This window comes from Syngnathus floridae, chromosome 10, assembly GCF_059516105.1.
Source record: "Syngnathus floridae isolate MCC-2025c chromosome 10, RoL_Sflo_1.0, whole genome shotgun sequence".
Classification (NCBI taxonomy): Eukaryota; Metazoa; Chordata; class Actinopteri; order Syngnathiformes; family Syngnathidae; genus Syngnathus; species Syngnathus floridae.
In genome coordinates, this window is record NC_142422.1 from 11,295,672 (window position 1) to 11,312,525 (window position 16,854).

The 16,854-nt window shown below is 45.0% G+C and overlaps 2 protein-coding genes across 5 annotated transcripts; both read left to right on the forward strand.

Moving 5' to 3' along the window:
- The first annotated feature begins 1,035 nt into the window (after positions 1-1,035).
- ntd5 (ntl-dependent gene 5) lies at positions 1,036-8,825 on the forward strand. The gene is made up of 8 exons (XM_088387698.1): positions 1,036-1,195; positions 2,406-2,540; positions 2,846-3,037; positions 5,865-5,991; positions 7,039-7,115; positions 7,502-7,684; positions 7,816-8,013; positions 8,114-8,825. Exons 1-8 carry the CDS (start codon positions 1,084-1,086, stop codon positions 8,200-8,202), a joined length of 1,113 nt encoding a protein of 370 aa, XP_088243824.1. The 5' UTR covers positions 1,036-1,083; the 3' UTR covers positions 8,203-8,825.
- A 457-nt stretch (positions 8,826-9,282) lies between these two features.
- LOC148392399 (uncharacterized) lies at positions 9,283-14,913 on the forward strand. Of its 4 annotated transcripts, none has more exons than XM_088387697.1 (3): positions 9,283-9,392; positions 10,497-12,386; positions 13,374-14,913. In XM_088387697.1, the coding sequence occupies exons 2-3, from the start codon at positions 10,521-10,523 to the stop codon at positions 13,695-13,697; spliced, it is 2,190 nt and encodes a 729-aa protein (XP_088243823.1). In that variant the 5' UTR covers positions 9,283-9,392; positions 10,497-10,520; the 3' UTR covers positions 13,698-14,913. The 4 variants fall into 4 exon arrangements, with proteins under 4 accessions (XP_088243823.1, XP_088243821.1, XP_088243820.1 ...); XM_088387695.1 differs by lacking the exon at positions 9,283-9,392 and adding an exon at positions 9,428-9,507; XM_088387694.1 differs by lacking the exon at positions 9,283-9,392 and adding an exon at positions 9,478-9,747.
- Positions 14,914-16,854: the final 1,941 nt, after the last annotated feature.

Here is a 16,854-nt window from a genome sequence, read left to right on the forward strand (position 1 = left end):
TTCTAGTAATGACACACGAATTTGATGCACAATTTGTCTTCGCGGGCCACATCAAATGATGTGGCGGCCGTATCTGGCCCCGGGTCTTGAGTTTGACACATGAGCGCGAAAAGATAATGAAGAAACGGATAATGGAAGAACATGTCACCTCTCACGGATGTACAATTTACTGGTCTAAAAGGCAGAGTTATTTAAAATATTTAATAATTCTACCTTTGGCCACAATGCGACGCAGGATTCTAGTTTAGGTAAGCCATTTTAACTTCAAACTTTTTTTTGTACGTAGAAGCGGAGGTTTGCAATCCAACCGAAACTAACAGTCGTCGCCATTCTCTTAGTTTATGCTTTGGATCACAAGATGGTTATTACCTTTTCCATATTTTTATCTCGTCGACCCTGGTTTCACCTCTTTCAAGAATGCGATTCCACAACAAGTTTAATGGCAAAGTGTGTGTGTGCGTGAACGGTACCATTAGTTTACACCTGGTTGATTGCCCCCGCTCCTTTTTTTTAAATTGACATTGGTAAACAAATGCTACAGCCGCAGACAAAGCAGGAAGTATAGCAACATACACAAGGTTCTTAATGTGAAAAACTAGTTATATTATTAAAGTTCGCCACTTTCTTCTTCTATTCTTGTTACCTGCACGCAAGTGTATCTCCTTGCGATCCCCATACTGCCTCCAAGAGGCCAACGCGTGCACTGCGGGAACATCAGGGATTTTTTTTTCTATTTCATGTTTTCTGTTGCTCTTTTACGACTTAGTTTTTCACAGTTTTTACTTGTACCAATTTACATAGTTTTGAAATCAGTGGATGCCAGATGTTGTACACTGAAATAGCTTTGATTTTTTTAACAAAATACCACTTGTATCCACCGTCTCTCCCGAAATGGGTGAAAGGTCCTTCCAACTGGAATTTGTGCTTCCTCTCCTCCTTACTGCAGACCAGATGTGTTGCAATCTCTCCCTCCCTTCCAAAAGCTCCCTCCTTTTCTTTTTGATGACCCCTATCCTCCCTCCCCTCCCACTCTCCTGCACCCCAGAAGCCCTCCCCTGTTCCCTCCAAAGGCCGAGTGTGGGCATGTCCCACCCTCAGATGGTCGCGGGTCTAGCTTCAAGGATGGACGGTCCACTGCTGCTCCTTTTCCTATTGTGCGCTCTGACTGCATGCGTGACCCCGCAGCCCATTGCAGGTACAGTAAGCCATGCAGCATATGCCAAAAGAAATCTAATATTGATATGATGGTTAGCTATGGTGGTGACAATTTAAAAGTTAAATAACACAAAATGTTCATGGTTTCTTTTGAAGCTAATTTTGATTGCACTCTACTGTTAAGATAATTTTCAATTTAATGGGAAATAGTAAAAAAAGCTATTTTACAATGTTTATATAAAGCATGCTAAATTTGCCTTGTATTTGTGAGGTCAAAGCATGAATTACACTTAGTGTCATGCACACATACAATTTGTTTGCTGTACATTGTGTCTCCGTGACGCATGTATCATGTGATCGTGGTGCATGTGTGTTTTGGTTTAGGAGGGAAAAAGAAAAGTCATTCCACGTGTTCCGTATACACACACATGTGTTCATTTTTGGACAGTGATCCCATGCGGGCCGTCTTCTCCTTTCCTGCCCTCTTCCTCTTCCCGTGTTGTATTGGAAGGAAGGTTGGCATGCTACTAAAAACAAGGATTTGGCTGTGGGGCATGTGGTATGATGGATTATAAAAAGCAAAGAAAAAAGAAGGAATATGAATATGGACAGGCTTTGAAAATAAGTGCTTAAGGCGACTAAAATATATATATATATATATATATATATAAACTTCAGTAGATGGATGTGTACCGATATTTATTTTGAGGTATCGAATAATTATGAAGGATGCCAACACCAGCCCCTGATATTTAAAACAAAATCTGACATGATTTATTTTGTTAAAATAAAGATGATTCATTATTAAATTATTATTAAATTATTTAAGCCATTAAAACAAAAAATATGTGCATGTTCATTTAAAATTAATCAATTCAATTATTCAATTAAGTAAATGAAAATAAATAACAAATGTATTAAAATTCACCAATTTGTGAAAAAAAGACAGGAAATGAATTAAACAAGTACGACATAACACTTGATGATGTGAATCCTCGGTGGGTCCGAGGCCACACTTTGCCCACCCTTGATCTAAACACACAAACACAGACCTGGGTGGCAAACATTTGTTCGGCCCACCCACGCATGAGTCAAACAACACAGAGCGAAACAGGCCTGTGCATGGCCCTTGAGGGTGTTTGCTGTTTTTACAAGGGGGGGGGGGGCATTACTGGCAAGACAAAAGGCCACATGCCAGAAAATGTAACTGCGTGTGTGTGTGTGTGTACACGCGTGTGTGTGCTCAACAGAGTCATGCCCGAAGAGACTCGTGGGAGACGAACGAAAGAGGACGTGTCCCCGTCCGTGCAAAGCCGACCAAGACTGCGGCAGCAAGCGGCAGTGCCTGTGCGACGGACAATGTGGGCTCAGCTGTGTGGCTCCAGGTAGCTTTGTGTGTGTACGTGTATGTGTTTGTTTGTGTGTGTGTGTGTGTGTTCAAGCCCAGTTGTCATTGTGTTCACTCAGCTGTGTCAACACACTTGCGCCTGTTGTCGACTTGTATCAAAATAATGACAAGAGAAAACTGTGGCAAAGGAAAGGATTAGCGTGTGATCCAAAGCATACCACATCGGAGGCACTGTCATTGTAATCTCATGGAAATCCATTTTAGCTTATAAATGTTGTGTAAATCAGTGTGTTTGGATTGCTGACCCCCACCCATGGTGTGTTGCCCCCCCCCCCACCCCAGGTCGCACTTGTCCATGGCCACTGCCCCCCCGAGAGGACGCCACGGCTCGCCTGCTCTCCCCAACGCACTCCTTCTCCGCCCTGCTGGAAGTCCGATGCAAGCCGGGCTTCGCCTTACCCAGCGGCCTGGATGCCACAATCCGCCGTTGTCAAGGAGACCGTCAGTGGAGCGGAGACGAGCCTATCTGCACAGGTGGGTGAACATTTACATCCGGTTCACCCTGTGTGGCCCTTGCGCAGGTGAAGGGGAAGGGGAGAAAAAATGTGACTCTGCTGCCTATCTAACAATTTCAATTTCTCAAGCAGTAGTCAGCCAACCACCGGGGAGAGAACCATAATTAAGGCTTCTTTAAATAATAAACACGTAAAGGAAAAATGAAAAAATTAAAAGGGATCTGCATCCTTTGCCTTGTTCCAGACAGACAGCTAGGCCTTAGTAAGTTGTTTATTTTATAATTTTGTCATGATTTAACAGCCACTCACATTTTTTGTCTTTTCGAGCAGCCACACGTGCATGTGTTCAAAGATCGAAGGTAGCTCTTGTGTTATGTCGATGAGAGACAAGAACGAAGGCCATTGTGTTTGACTGGCCTCGTCGTCGCCATAGCGACCACAGCTGGGCTGCTGGAAAAATATTTTTCAGTCAGCCTTGCACCTTGTAAATATTGTAAACATTGCGCAACCTAATAATGAGCCGTGACCCAAGCGTGATTTTATTTGAAAGGGATTTTTGCTCACTTTTGAATGACACCATGATTACGTAACATTTTTTTGTTATTTGTGTTGTTTGCCGTGTGGCATCACAAAGAGAGCAACACTTATTATGGTTTACTCAAATTACAGTAATCCACTACTTAATGCCAAGACGATTTTCTGCTAATTAACGCCCCATTTGGGCAAAACAGAAAAAAGTATCTGTAACTGGACAAAAAAAATCGGATATTCACATTGCTGAGAGAAACTTAACGAAACCAAACAGACGTAGAAACTGCTCCGATACTGTCGCCTTGAATGAACATTCTTCAAACTACGCAACCCGTGTTAATGTCGACTTCACAAATCAAATCGCACTACTCGCACGTATTCACTCGCAGCGTAAACGCCTTCGAAACACACTTTATTTCTTTTCTGCCGCCTTGAAGACACGCACCCTCTCAGATCTTTTCATCGGAAGGCCGTGAAATGTGAAATGAGGATACCATTGTCGGCTGTGTGTGTGTGGTGTTGAGTAGCCGTGCTGCCGAGAGACGGCCAGAAGGTAGGTGGGTTCTCAAACGTGTGAGAGTGCCGCTTTTGCAAGCGAGCATGTGCGCCTGCGCGCGTGTTGTAGCTCCTTCATGCCCGCTGAGAGGATGTGGGCGGCCAATCCCTGTCAAAGTGGCACGCAGAGAGATGCGAGTGTAGATGCGTGTGTGCGTCGTGGAGAGGGGCTTCATTTTTATGTGCGTGTTTGTTCGTGTGCGCGTGGGCGGCCCATCACAGTCCACAGAGTCTAAAGAGAAAAAGAAAGAGAGAGCGAGAGAGAGCCGTGCCGGTCATGCCGCTTGAGGCCTTTCTCTTCCCCGCTCTCCTCTCATCTTTTTCTCCCTCTCATCCTCTTCCATGCGAGAGGTCTCGCTCAACAATGGCAGCCAAAAGCAGTGTTGAGGCGATGGGTAGGGGGGGGGGTGTAGAATTTGGCAAAAATACCTTTTTATGAACAGCGGTAGGAACTAACTATAGATATTGGAGGTTTTCATACTGAAGTGAATTGTGTGAGGTGTTATCATCTTTACAATTCTGGATATTGCCAGAATTAAGATGGGATAGAGAATGAATACCTAATGTCACTTCCTCATGAATATGCAAAAAAGGTAGCGTACACGCCAGAACCTCCGCCTGTCAATCTTCTTTTTGTACTTCTGCCAGACCAAGAAATGCAAGATTTTGTTATCTCTGTATCAGTAGGTAACTAACCGACGGTTCGCTAACAAGCTAGCAAGCTAAATGGGCTACCGGGGCTCCATTGGACCTAAAACGGGATGCCAGCTCATCCCTTGGCTTCACTTGCATGCTCAGGACTTTAAATAATGATAATAATGATTTGAGTGAATACCTTCAAATAGGTAAAAGGTATTTAGAAACAGGGTCTCTAAAAGAATTGTTTCATAGCAAATGCTTTGTCTTGTGCCAGCCTTCAAAAACAGTCTAATTAGCTAATATTTAGCATCCTTTTGCTACTTATGTCACAATGCTAGCAAAGGACTTTTTTTTGATAGCATAAAATGAACACCAACACTGTATTGGCTAGTTCTTAACAATATAACATTTTTTCCCCTATCTGTCCAAGTACTGCTTGTTGTGAACTGAGGTGAGTTATTTTCAAACGGTACTTGAACTTTTTTTTTCCACAAGTACCTGTACTTCTACTTAAATACATCATGTCAATACTTAAGCCACCTCTGACTATATAATGTGCTTTATTCTCAGTGCATTGATGGTTGAGACATAATGTAGCTCCCAAAAAAAAAAAAAAAGATCAGATTATACACCTGCTTCATTGCACTTGGGTGCTGCAGCATGTGTGGGAGGCAGCGAGAGTGAACGAAGCTCCAAGCTCTCATCTGAAGCCAACCACCCTCACCCATAGGTGCCTTTACATTCTTCCAACAAAAGACGGCCCCCCTCGGGCCATCCCGGCGTTTGATGGCGACCCCCCCTGAGCAACCTGCGCAGGCTCCAGATATTTTTATTTGCACTCTAAACTTTTTCGCGAGCTGTTATACACTGACGGAGAAAGAGCTTTAATGCGTTACCTAAGAAGAACAACGACAGCTTAAATACAAAAAGTATTTTATCATTTAAGAAAAAAATAAAATATTAAAGGATAGCTAAGAATGCAGTGGAGATACCTGTATAACCGCAATAATAACAATTAGAGGAGTCTCTCTGTGACAGTTTAAATGACAAGTCAGCATTATTATTCATTTTCTGTCAGTCTTAAACAAGTGCATTGATGGCCGTGCTTGTGTTTCTTCCAGAATCTGCACTCCCTGAACCCACCAGATCCTCTCCGACGTGCCTCCTTCCCCAGGAGGTGACGAGCACCTTCGCCATCGAGGGCACTGCCGCCGTGGGGGCGGCCATCCGCTACAGCTGCCTGTCAGGGTGAGTGAGCTCAGGTGGAGGGAGGATAGATGGATGGGGGGTTGGGGGGGGAGGTCAGGCTGTGAGTGTGTGTAGGCTGCAGCTGCATGTGAACCTGAAGTGGTATGGAGGTGGATGTGGAGGAAGTGACAGAGCGCGAAGAAGCAGAAGATGGAAGCATGAGGTGTTTGAGAGCGAGGGGGTTGACGGCTGATGAATGGCAGTAATGCGGATGAGCGGTGGGGGGGGGGGGCTTATCTGAACCAGCCCAAGGCATTAGCGAAATGAGCACCTGCGACCCCACCGTATAACTTTTCCTTCAAGTTGTCTTGCTCAATGCTAACACGTAAGGTGATTTACTAGTTCAGATCTGAAACAGATTATTAAACATTCACAGGCAGATATTTTTTATCCTCTGCAAAGAACCAGTCATATGACCGGCTCCATTTATGTATATCTGTATTATACTGCCCTCAGGTGGCCAAGGCGCCCACACCAAAAGGAGCAGCACAATGTCCACTCAGTTGAAGAAAGGGAAAAAACTCTTTCTGTTTTCACAGAGTACAATATTAGAATTATTTTATATGCAAAAATATAACAAAAATATTTGGGTTTTCCGAAGCATCCTATCCTCATTTAAATAATAGTTCTCTTGCCCCGATATGATACAAGATGGCGCTAAAGTACTAACTTTACATTAGACAGGCCTGAGCACAAAAACAGCAAAGGTAAAATTTTCAGCAAATCATTTTTCAAATTCCGCTCAGGGCACCATGGCGGGCCAGCTGATTCTCTCCTTCAATTGAGCGAAACAGCTCATGATTACAGGCTCATGTTGAATGGACTCCCTTTCACATTGACTCATCCACAGCAGCAAGATGCTGAGTGGAGATATGAGCCAGACAGAAATGAAAGGGAGGTGGCGGAAAAGGAATCATTCACACCTTTTCCGCCCCCCCCTCTCATCAGCGTTTTTTTTTCCCTTCCCTTTTATGCATCTTTCACCATCTATATTGTCACATGTCACTCACGAGCCATCTGCCCGCCGCTCTCTCTTTTCCCGCACAGGGCCGACATCGTGGGAAGCAGTGAGAATTACTGTCTGGAGAATCAAACCTGGCAGTATCCACACCCCATCTGTAAAAGTGAGTTATTCATTCCCATACCTGCTGTGTTCGTTTTTGCTTTCACCTTTACCCCACCAACACAGACACACGATGACATAGTGAGTCAATAATTAAGGCTCTCTATGTGGAAATTCAACATAATAGAAAGAAAAGCTTTCCAAACATCACGCTTCCTCCAAGAGGTTTCACAGTGCTTTACTGTCCTCTAGTGGTCAATTGTGATATTGCTCATTTTCAAAATATTGACTGACATCTGATTGGACAAAAAAATATACATCCACATACTGAAAATGAAGAATATAGACGATTTACAATGTTGATGTAATAAATATTGAACAACAGTTGATAATGTTGCTGACTTTCCACTCCTAACTAGAAAAAAAATGTCTTTGTGCATGGGTCAGAGGTGTACTGTGAGCCTCCTCCCAACGTGCCGCAGGGCTACGTGGTAGCCGTCCAGAAGACAGAATACGAGGTGGGCTTCGACATCCATTTTCTCTGTAAGAAGAACTTCCGCCTAGACGGACCCCAGAAGGTCACCTGTTTGTCTAATGGCAACTGGAGCGCAGCGCCCCCTTCCTGCAGAGGTGAGCCACGTTTCTGATGTAATATACGGGCCACAACATTAGGTACACCTACAAGGAGACTATCGTGTGGTGCCAAATATGTATATTCATAGCTATATTGCGTGCAAATGTTGACACAAAACTTTCCCTAGCTCGCTGCCTCATCCCTGCTGAGCGGAGCCGCGTGGTGATTGACGGCGTGAAGCGTTGGCCTTTTGACATCACGGACGCTATGGTCCCTCACGGAGAGAACGTGACGTTCTTCTGCAAACACCCTCGCAAGCAGTGTGGCTTCGGCGCCGCGCAGACGTGCTTCGATGGCGAGCTGCAGCCACCCGCCTGCTACCTCGGTAGGCCGTCCACACGCATCTCACGCATTCGTGCTTCCTCTCACGCGGGATTCACTTGAAGGCTGCTGTGGTAAGTTCTGATCCAATCTTTGATTTTCAGAGCCCACGTGGCTGCAGTATAAACTCTTCCCTCACCGGCTCGTCTCCGAGATCGAAGTATGCGCTGATGGCGACGTGGAGACCTTCTGACCTAAATAGTGGCACACTGTAACGTTGGGAACGCCTTTTGTTGCTGCGGATCATTCTGCCCGATCTGTGCTTCTCGGTGCACCGTTTTGAACCCTATTCTGACCGTTTGCAATCCTCCATAGGGGAAGTTTGCAATAAACAAAAACCATTTTGTAATATTTGTTGAAACGGTTCTGTTTTGACAGTAGCACATGATTAATGTGAGTTGTGAGAAACTCAGCAGTGACAAATGACTGACACTTTGGAAGTCACGCCTTCTCTCTCTTATTGGTTGTTTTTCCTCAGATGTACTACAGCCAGGCAAAAGTATTTTTTTTTACTTTTTTATCGTGTGCTAATGTCAAGTCATGACTGTTTTAGCAAATGTGACAAAGTTTTTTTCATATTGCAACTGTTTTAACCAATATGACAAAAAGTGTGTGTTTTTTAAATATACAGTTATGATCCTGCAATATATTGTAAATAGCAATCCTCGTGCCTCAATGATCATGCATACCCAGCGGACATATCTTTAGGTACACCCAGATCATGAGACAGTCCATAGCCCGGTCTAATAGAAAAGTAGTGTTTTTTTTTTTTTATTATTGATTGGAGTGATTTGAAATAAAGTCAACACAGACTAACACTGGCTCCATACAATTTTTCGCTCAACTAAGATGTGCCTTTGTCTTTTTAGCATAAATATTGATTCCAAACTGCTCAATGTGATATACGTGGCACAATTTCACTAATTTTGAAGTGGGATTGAGAAATGGATTAAGTCCATTAACTTGGCACTTACAAAATGCAAGGCCCACCTCTGACAAATGCAGCAGACGTCATTACAGCCGCACACCGCGACGAGCAGACGTGGCATCTGTAAAGCTGAAATATACAGTGCAGGGTGTCCACCACCTCCTGCGCAAACTCAGGTGGGAAAAGCTCCAGGTCGGCCAAATGAGGGCAAGTGCATTACAACCTTCAAATTTTGGTTATTGCACTCCTTAAGTTCCCAAACTAATGCACGCATGTTTCATTCATGCAAACACAGTAGAGGAAGTACGCCTCCATACTTGAACTGCATGTCATCAGACTTGATTAAAACGTCTCCTTCCTCTCCAGTGGTTGCAGGGAGCCTGCGGGCTGCAGGTTCATCGGCAGCCTAAATGCCTAATAGGCTGAGCAATGAGCATGGCTGCTGCTCGGACCCGGTAGGCTGCTCCGCCATAGCAACTCCCCCTGACCCCTCCCTCCTCGAGCCCCAGCCAGCATCACCCTGCACACGGCTCAGACATATTTGGTCCTCCGGAAGCGTGCGCGGCTCGGGTAAGGCAGTCCCTTGCAAGCACGGCGGCTGCGTATGGGTGGAGCACACTTTTAATGTTCATTTTTTGAAAGATTCAAAGAAATGCATCTTCAAAGCGATGTCCGGTCGTCGTCAGCAGCCGCGAGGAGCGGCCGTAAAGTTTTTCCTGCTCGCGCTCGAACCCTCGGCTTCTAAAATGGCTGGCTGGAGGTTCGAGGAGGAAGCAGCGGCGGCGGTCTTCCTTCCTGCACACATAAGCTGTAAATATATAACTCTCGTGTGCATGCTTCTCGGCTGTCGGGATGACGCGTCAGTGTGCCGGCCGGCGATGTCGCGGGTTCGAACCCTCGTCACGGCGCATTGACAGCTCGCACCCTCGACTGTGCGTAATGGCGTCCTACTGTTCGACTCGTCTCTTATCGCCTTCTTTTGCGACACAGGAAGAGACTCTAACACGTTTATTGGAATTATTTCATTCCCGCGGTGTGTTTTGATGAGGAAGTAGGAGAGGCGACGTGCAGTGTGCTTCGGTTACACCCCCACACGAGCTCTTTTCGATTTGTTTTTCCAACGCGTTTCATAATTTAACAGAGTGTCAGTGAACGTCACATTTGATAGGACGCCGTGGAGTTTGGCGAGGTCACGTGACAGCCTCATTAGCATCTCGCTCACTTCACTTGACCCACATAACGTGGCTCCTCGGTTTACGACGGAGGTCGGTTCTTGACGTGTATGCTAGTCGGAACGCCCCATAGCACATCAGTGCATATAAAAAAGATATATATATATGTATATATACGTGTGTGTGTGTATATATATGTATATGTATATGTCTATATATATGTATATATGTATATGTATGTATGTATGTATGTATGTATATGCTAACCGTTAAGTCATACTTTCAGTAAACATTTGTCCGACTCCTACTTCTTAATTACACTTATTTGACATGTTTGTTTTTCTGTGCTCATTTGACTCATGAATCGGTTTTGTTCTTAATTTTAAGATGTCTAAATGGGTATGACCCAAAATGGACGGTCAGCTGGCTACAGTCCTATCAAGAGGCAGCCCAGAAGTCCCGAATGGAAGCCCGTGTGCAATGTCGTCCGACCTGCTGGGCGAGGACTCAAAGAGGGACCTTCAGGGGGCATGTTCAGACGCTACAGGGACAGGTAGCCTCCAGTCTTGTCCCGTCAACCAGGATGCTCTGTCAATCAACAGGAGAAAGCCAGTGGTGGGGGAGACTTGCGAGCCCACAGACCAGGAAATGAGAGAAACTCATGGGTCGCGGCAGCCAATCAAAAACCAAGTTGTGGATCCTCCTCTGTGCCAGACGCCAGACATCCACTGCGCCACCAGACCCACCAAAGACTCGCATTTCGATAATGCACGAGAAACAAACCAAATATCTATCGCCAAGACTAAGGACCAGAAAGTCGCTCTTACGGCAGGGACGCATGCTAGTGGAGATGTTTTGGCGACAGAGACCATCCACTCGGTTCACCCAGAAACCCAAAAAGAAGCCCATTTAGCCACCGGTGTTATATCACCTGATCAGGTTGTAAAGAAGGAACCTTTAGACGAGCAAGTCAAAGACTCTCTGAAGGACTTGGCCTGGGCAGAGGAACAGAGCGAGCCGTTGGACTTGAGTCTCCCCAAGAAACTAGAGAACCGAGACCCCAGACAGGGACGCTTTCTGGACGTGTGCGACAGCTTGCTGATTATGGAGGTGGATGAATACGAGGGTGAGGGAGACCGGGACGTGGTGGAGGAGGATGAAGAGGAACTGCCTTCCTTTTACAATGCCTCTGTCTTTGCCCAGGATCTTCTTCTCATAGACGACCAGGGCATTCCATACACCCTCAGCCCAGATGGACTAAGGGTGCCGCAAGTGGACGTCACCGCCTCCGAGGGCCCGGTCGAGAAAGACAAGGCCTCGCAGTTGCATGGCTCAGACGGTTCAGACCTCAGCCAAAGTTTGGCTGATACACTAAATGCACCTTCCGGTGACGCGACGCCCTCACAGGTGTCCGAGTCGCCTTCTCTGACACCACAAGTCTTCAGCGGTTTGGCTCTAAAGTCCTCTAAAGAATCTGGACCATCCCTCCCCAACCAGCCCATCCAGATTCTTACCACGCCTTCCTCTAGTACTCCAATCCTGCTCCCTTCTGCTCCACTGAGTCTTTCTCTTCCAATCTCTGTCACCCCCAACACTGCTGGTACTTCTGCCCCGATGTTCCTCCTCCTTTCCACCGGTGACTCCACCTCCACCCCAATCGCTATCCTGAACCCCTCAACTGGTCAGCTATCCCAGATTTCCCTTTCTCTGGCTTCCAGTAGCACGTTGACTCAGCCTGTCATGGGATTGGGACTGAACAATCCCCCTGTGATCCTTTCAGGAGGTTCCGGTAGTATCCTCACCTCGAGTCTGGCCACCGTTTCCTCCTCACTTGTACCTACTCACGTCGACTCCCCTGTCGGAATTCAAGCCATACCTCCCGAGCAGGTCTCGAATGAGAACGATAAGCCATCATCTCTTACAGCAACCACTGCTACTTTGACACCTGACCCATCAGATGCCCAATTTGCGGACCCCAACCCCCCGGTGGACTCTGAGCATTTACCCCTAGACGACCACATGTACTTCAGTGCAGCCGCTCCTCCTCCTTCGCCGCCAAAACTGGAGCCTCTGGACCCCCTGGACCCGCTGGACCCCCTTTCCCCCACGGAGTCATCCAACGACCCTTCTGCCCGGCGGGTGCTCTACTGTCAGCTGTGCCCACGGATCTTCTTTTACCTCTCTGACCTGGAGCGCCACGCCATCACGCACTCACAGAAGAAGCCTCACGTTTGCCAGCAGTGCGGCAAAGCCTTCAAGCGCTCCAGCCATCTGCAGGTCAGTGCTGAGCAGACAAATCAGGAAGCGTGAAGTCGAGGTCAAGATTCATGCCATACCTTTCTGCTCTCGAGCCAAAAGAATCTGTCGACTGTAGCGCATTGACTTGATGTTTACAATTTCATCTGATGATAAACCTGTTAGCTCACAGGTATCAAACACAGGGCAGATCTGGTCCTCCGAGTCATATAATGTGGCCCATGAAATTTTGTGACAATTTTTCCCTGACCTTGACCCTTGTTCAAAGGTACTGCAGGGATCCAGCAAAAAATGGATGAAGAGCAATTATGTGTTATGATAGGGTGAGCATGACACAGAAACCTTGCTATCTTAGGGCCAAGTAGTGAAACTTGCTAACGCTCTAACTTCACTCTAAACAACAACAAAAACAAGGGTAAACAAGACCTCGTCGCTAAACGGTGTTGCTCAGTTCTGGGCAGCAAACATAGCACTCACTCATGTTATACTACTTTTGGCAGAATGTCAAATGTGTTAACTGTTGAAACAGCATAAAATGAATGTGATTATAAGTGCAAATATTTAAGTCATCATTAAATATGCCTTCATTTTTCCTTCTCAACTAAACATAAAACAGCAAAATGATTATAATTTTTTAATGGTTTTCCTGTTCAACAAGTTGAACCCACTTGTGTTTGCTTTTAGCATTAGCTCGTTAGCCAACCCAGTTATTTTTTTCCTCTGCGATTATTAGCTAATGCAAAAATGTTTCAGCTCTTGCTTGCTTTACATGCAATATGGGAATCATAGCACTGAGGCTAAACCTAGCTAGAGACACCAAATTTTGTTGAATTTGTTGTCTTTCTTTGCATTTGCTAGCTAAGCTAACATATTTCAACAGGGAAGTTTGCAATTTTTGGAACTATAGCTTCAGCTCTGATGGTTCAAATTAATTTAAGTAGAGGTACCAGTAGGCTATATTTCGGTTGTGTTAAAAAAATCTTTCTTGTCCTTGATTCGTTCCGCCAGAGACACAAGCACATCCACACGGGTCAGAGGAACTTCGTGTGTCCCATCTGTGCCAAACGCTTCAGGGAGGCCGGCGAACTCCAGCGCCACCAACGGGTTCACACGGGCGAGAAGCCCTACCAGTGCCAACTTTGCCACACGCGCTTTGCCGAGCGCAACACGCTGCGACGCCACACCAAGCGCAAGCATCCCTTCCACCAAGTGGCCGTGGACATGCTTAACGATCGCGGCGGCGTTCGTCACGAAGAAGAAGAGGAACCCGCAGAATGGTACAGCTCCACTGTGTCTCACCTTGAAAACTCTGAGTCCGAAACGGAGAGTTAAAATGTCACAAACCTACAAAGACGGGAACACTTGCAATATTAATATTTATGTTTCAAAAACAACCTAATTTATATGAATGTATGCTATTCCCGTTGCATTTAAAGACCCCGTAAAGTGATTACAGAGATTTATTTTGAAATACGTTCGACTTGTTTGAAGGTAGTTGGTCACATAGTGCAAAGACTCCAAAGTCTAATGAGGATGTATAGCATTAATATTTTTTTCAGGGACCAAAACGGCGCCCAATAATGCACTTCAGGATCTGTCAAGAGTTGCCCCTCTTGTAATATATCAGAACTTGTGCACTTTTGTTCGCCTCAGCGGTTATCCAGTGCAAATATGACATTCATTTAGTCTCAGATAGTCGGCTGCCATAAAATGCATCGTCGCAAGTAGTGAAGACGTAAGAGCGCGGTCATTTTATTCTTATTTTTTAAAGACATAACAGCCAGTGTTTGGAGAGGAGTCATACGCTATTGTCGAATTAGAGTGCCTCATTGTTGTGGCCTGTGAAAACTCCTGGTGAGTGATATTCCGGCCACTGAAGGCAGAAGAAAGATGCTAGTTGAGCTAGCATGGAAGAGGTGTTTGATTGGCAGTTAAGTGGGACGCAGTTTGAGTACATTTGGTGGACACGCCCACAGCGTTGGTGAGCGGCTTGATTTTTCATAATTATGAAGCATCATTTCATAGACTTTTATTATTCAATTTGGCAGGATTGTTATCATCAATCTTCTCTGTCATGTGTAAACATTTATTTTCACTTTACAGGGACTTTAATGGCCAACAAATATTTTATCATGACCTTTTTGGCTGATTATGACAGCTTAATATCAAAATAGTGATTTTGTTGTAAATTGATGTTTGCATCAAATTGCATTCCCTAACAATCATTGACGAGACCTTCAAGTGCTTAAAAGTAACTTAACCTCTTCTCGGCTGCGCTATCTTGTAGTGAAATTTATATTTCTTAACAGAACAAAAACACTGTGAGTCCTTTGCACTTGTTTTATTCCGCACAATATTCACTTTTTTGCTTAGTGAATTTAAAAGGAAAAAGAAAGCTTTCTCTATTTTGTTGCCTGTTGATTTGATGTATTTAATACATATATTTCCAGACCAAACGAGTTATTCCAACACATACAATATTCACATTTTGTTTATTTGTGGACTATTTTCAATTGTATTTAATACAGTTTGACAACTTCCAACTTTAGTCTTTGCCCATTTGTTTTTTACATGCTTACACAAAAGCTCAAAGGTTAGTCTTAATAGCTCCTGCAAAGACGCTTTGATTATTCCTCTGTGATAATTTTTTTTTTACTGTACTTTTACTTGCCATCGCCATTCTGTTGGTCTGCAGAGGTCCCTCAAACACTACGCCGCTCCAAATAGTTATCAAATACTTTTTTATTGCTCAAATGACCCCACTTGGTCCTTGTAGCTGTCCCATCAAGAGAAAGGCACTAACCTCGGCTTTATTATACTTTGGCAAACAAATTTTATAGAGGGCCAGTGGAGGCAGGTGTGTGTGTGCGCGCGCGTGCGCGCGTGCGTGTCCACGCAAACCAAAGGTTATATAGCTCTCAGATTACATTGTGATTGTCTGTGCGCTCAAATTTAAGATTTAATTGAACTGTTGCACGTTTGTGGCCTCAGTTAATCACAGCATGCCGCCGTTATATTTGTGAACGTTCCAATGGTGCACACAATGACTTCTCCACTACTGCTAATTATGTTATATAATACATAAAAAAAAACAAAAAAACGAAATTACGGCCCTTCTGACTCAACCTCCATGGTAGTGCTCGTTTTAACCACATGAGAGCGCACTTTGATCAGTGATGGTTTCCGACCTCTTCTCGCTCTCCGATTTCAGCATACTCGCTTGTTGTCACGAAATTCAGCTCCTGCACAACCTTTCATATTAAAAAAAGAAAAACAAGACTGGGGTTGATCGATTAACTCTAGCACATTTTCTTTCCGGCCACATGCTAATGCGTGCGCATTTTGCTGCACTGAGAAATCTGAAATCGCGCCAATGAAAAGAACGCAGGGCTGCAGAGCAGCATTAACACGGGGGAGCATTTTCGTGAGAGGAAGCAGAGAAGGACGCTGACGGGTGTTAGTCAGAGAGCGAGTTCAGCCACAGCAATTGCATCACCTTTATCTCAAATTACGCGCATGGAAAGATGTCATCGGTGAGCCTCATACAGGTGGAAAACATCCAAGGTTAATTTCAAATGACTCCATCACCGCACATTAAACCAAACAATTTTTTTCCGGCATGTTCCATTTTGCTCCATGGCAACCGTAATTGACCAAGGAAGTGTTCCACACTTGATTAGTCCACTGAAAAATTGAACTTGTATTTTTTGGGGTGGCTAAACAGTCATTTAAGTTGGAACAACTTTAAAATATGAAGTATTAAATTTTATAACAACAATATTAGTCAGCAAAACCGAGCAAGTTTGATTAATTTTCACAACTTACAATATTTAATTCATTGCCCAGCTCAATTTTTTAAATTTTTTTTATCAGAGTTTGTTGCCTTATTTTCAGGCAACACAGTGGTTAGTGGTGAGCGCATACGCTTCACAGGCTAGAAGTTTAGGGTTCAAATCTCAGCGCTGGCATTTTCTCACCCCCACATTCCTCAAACTTACGTGCTGGCTTCATTGAAGGCTCCGAATTGCCCACATGTGCCCTCCTCGCGATTGGCTGGTGACCAGCACAGGGTGTACCCCCGCCTCTTGCCAAAGTCAGCTGCGATAGGCTCCAGCTCTGCCACCGCTCTAATGAGGACAAGTGCTGCTGGATCCAATGGCGGCCACCAGAGGCGTAGTTTACCAGAGCAAGTTAAACGTTTGCCTCCAGTGCTGATTTCCGCAACACTAATCCTTTGTTTATAGACCAAAGCCACAAAGTGGCAACCAAATATTTAGTTATTAGTTACGTCTAATCTAAAGCTTGAACATGTAGCAGACCACAATATTTTTACGCAAAGGGCCTCTCTCAATGCTCTCTAACCTGTTTTCCCAGTGCATGCAGTCATGACTTTGCGACCGCACGCCCTCACACTGCCACTTCAAAGCTTTGCTGTACCTCTGCAAACCGAAGCCTTTGCCCACAAACCGAAGCCCTCGCCTGCCTCCTG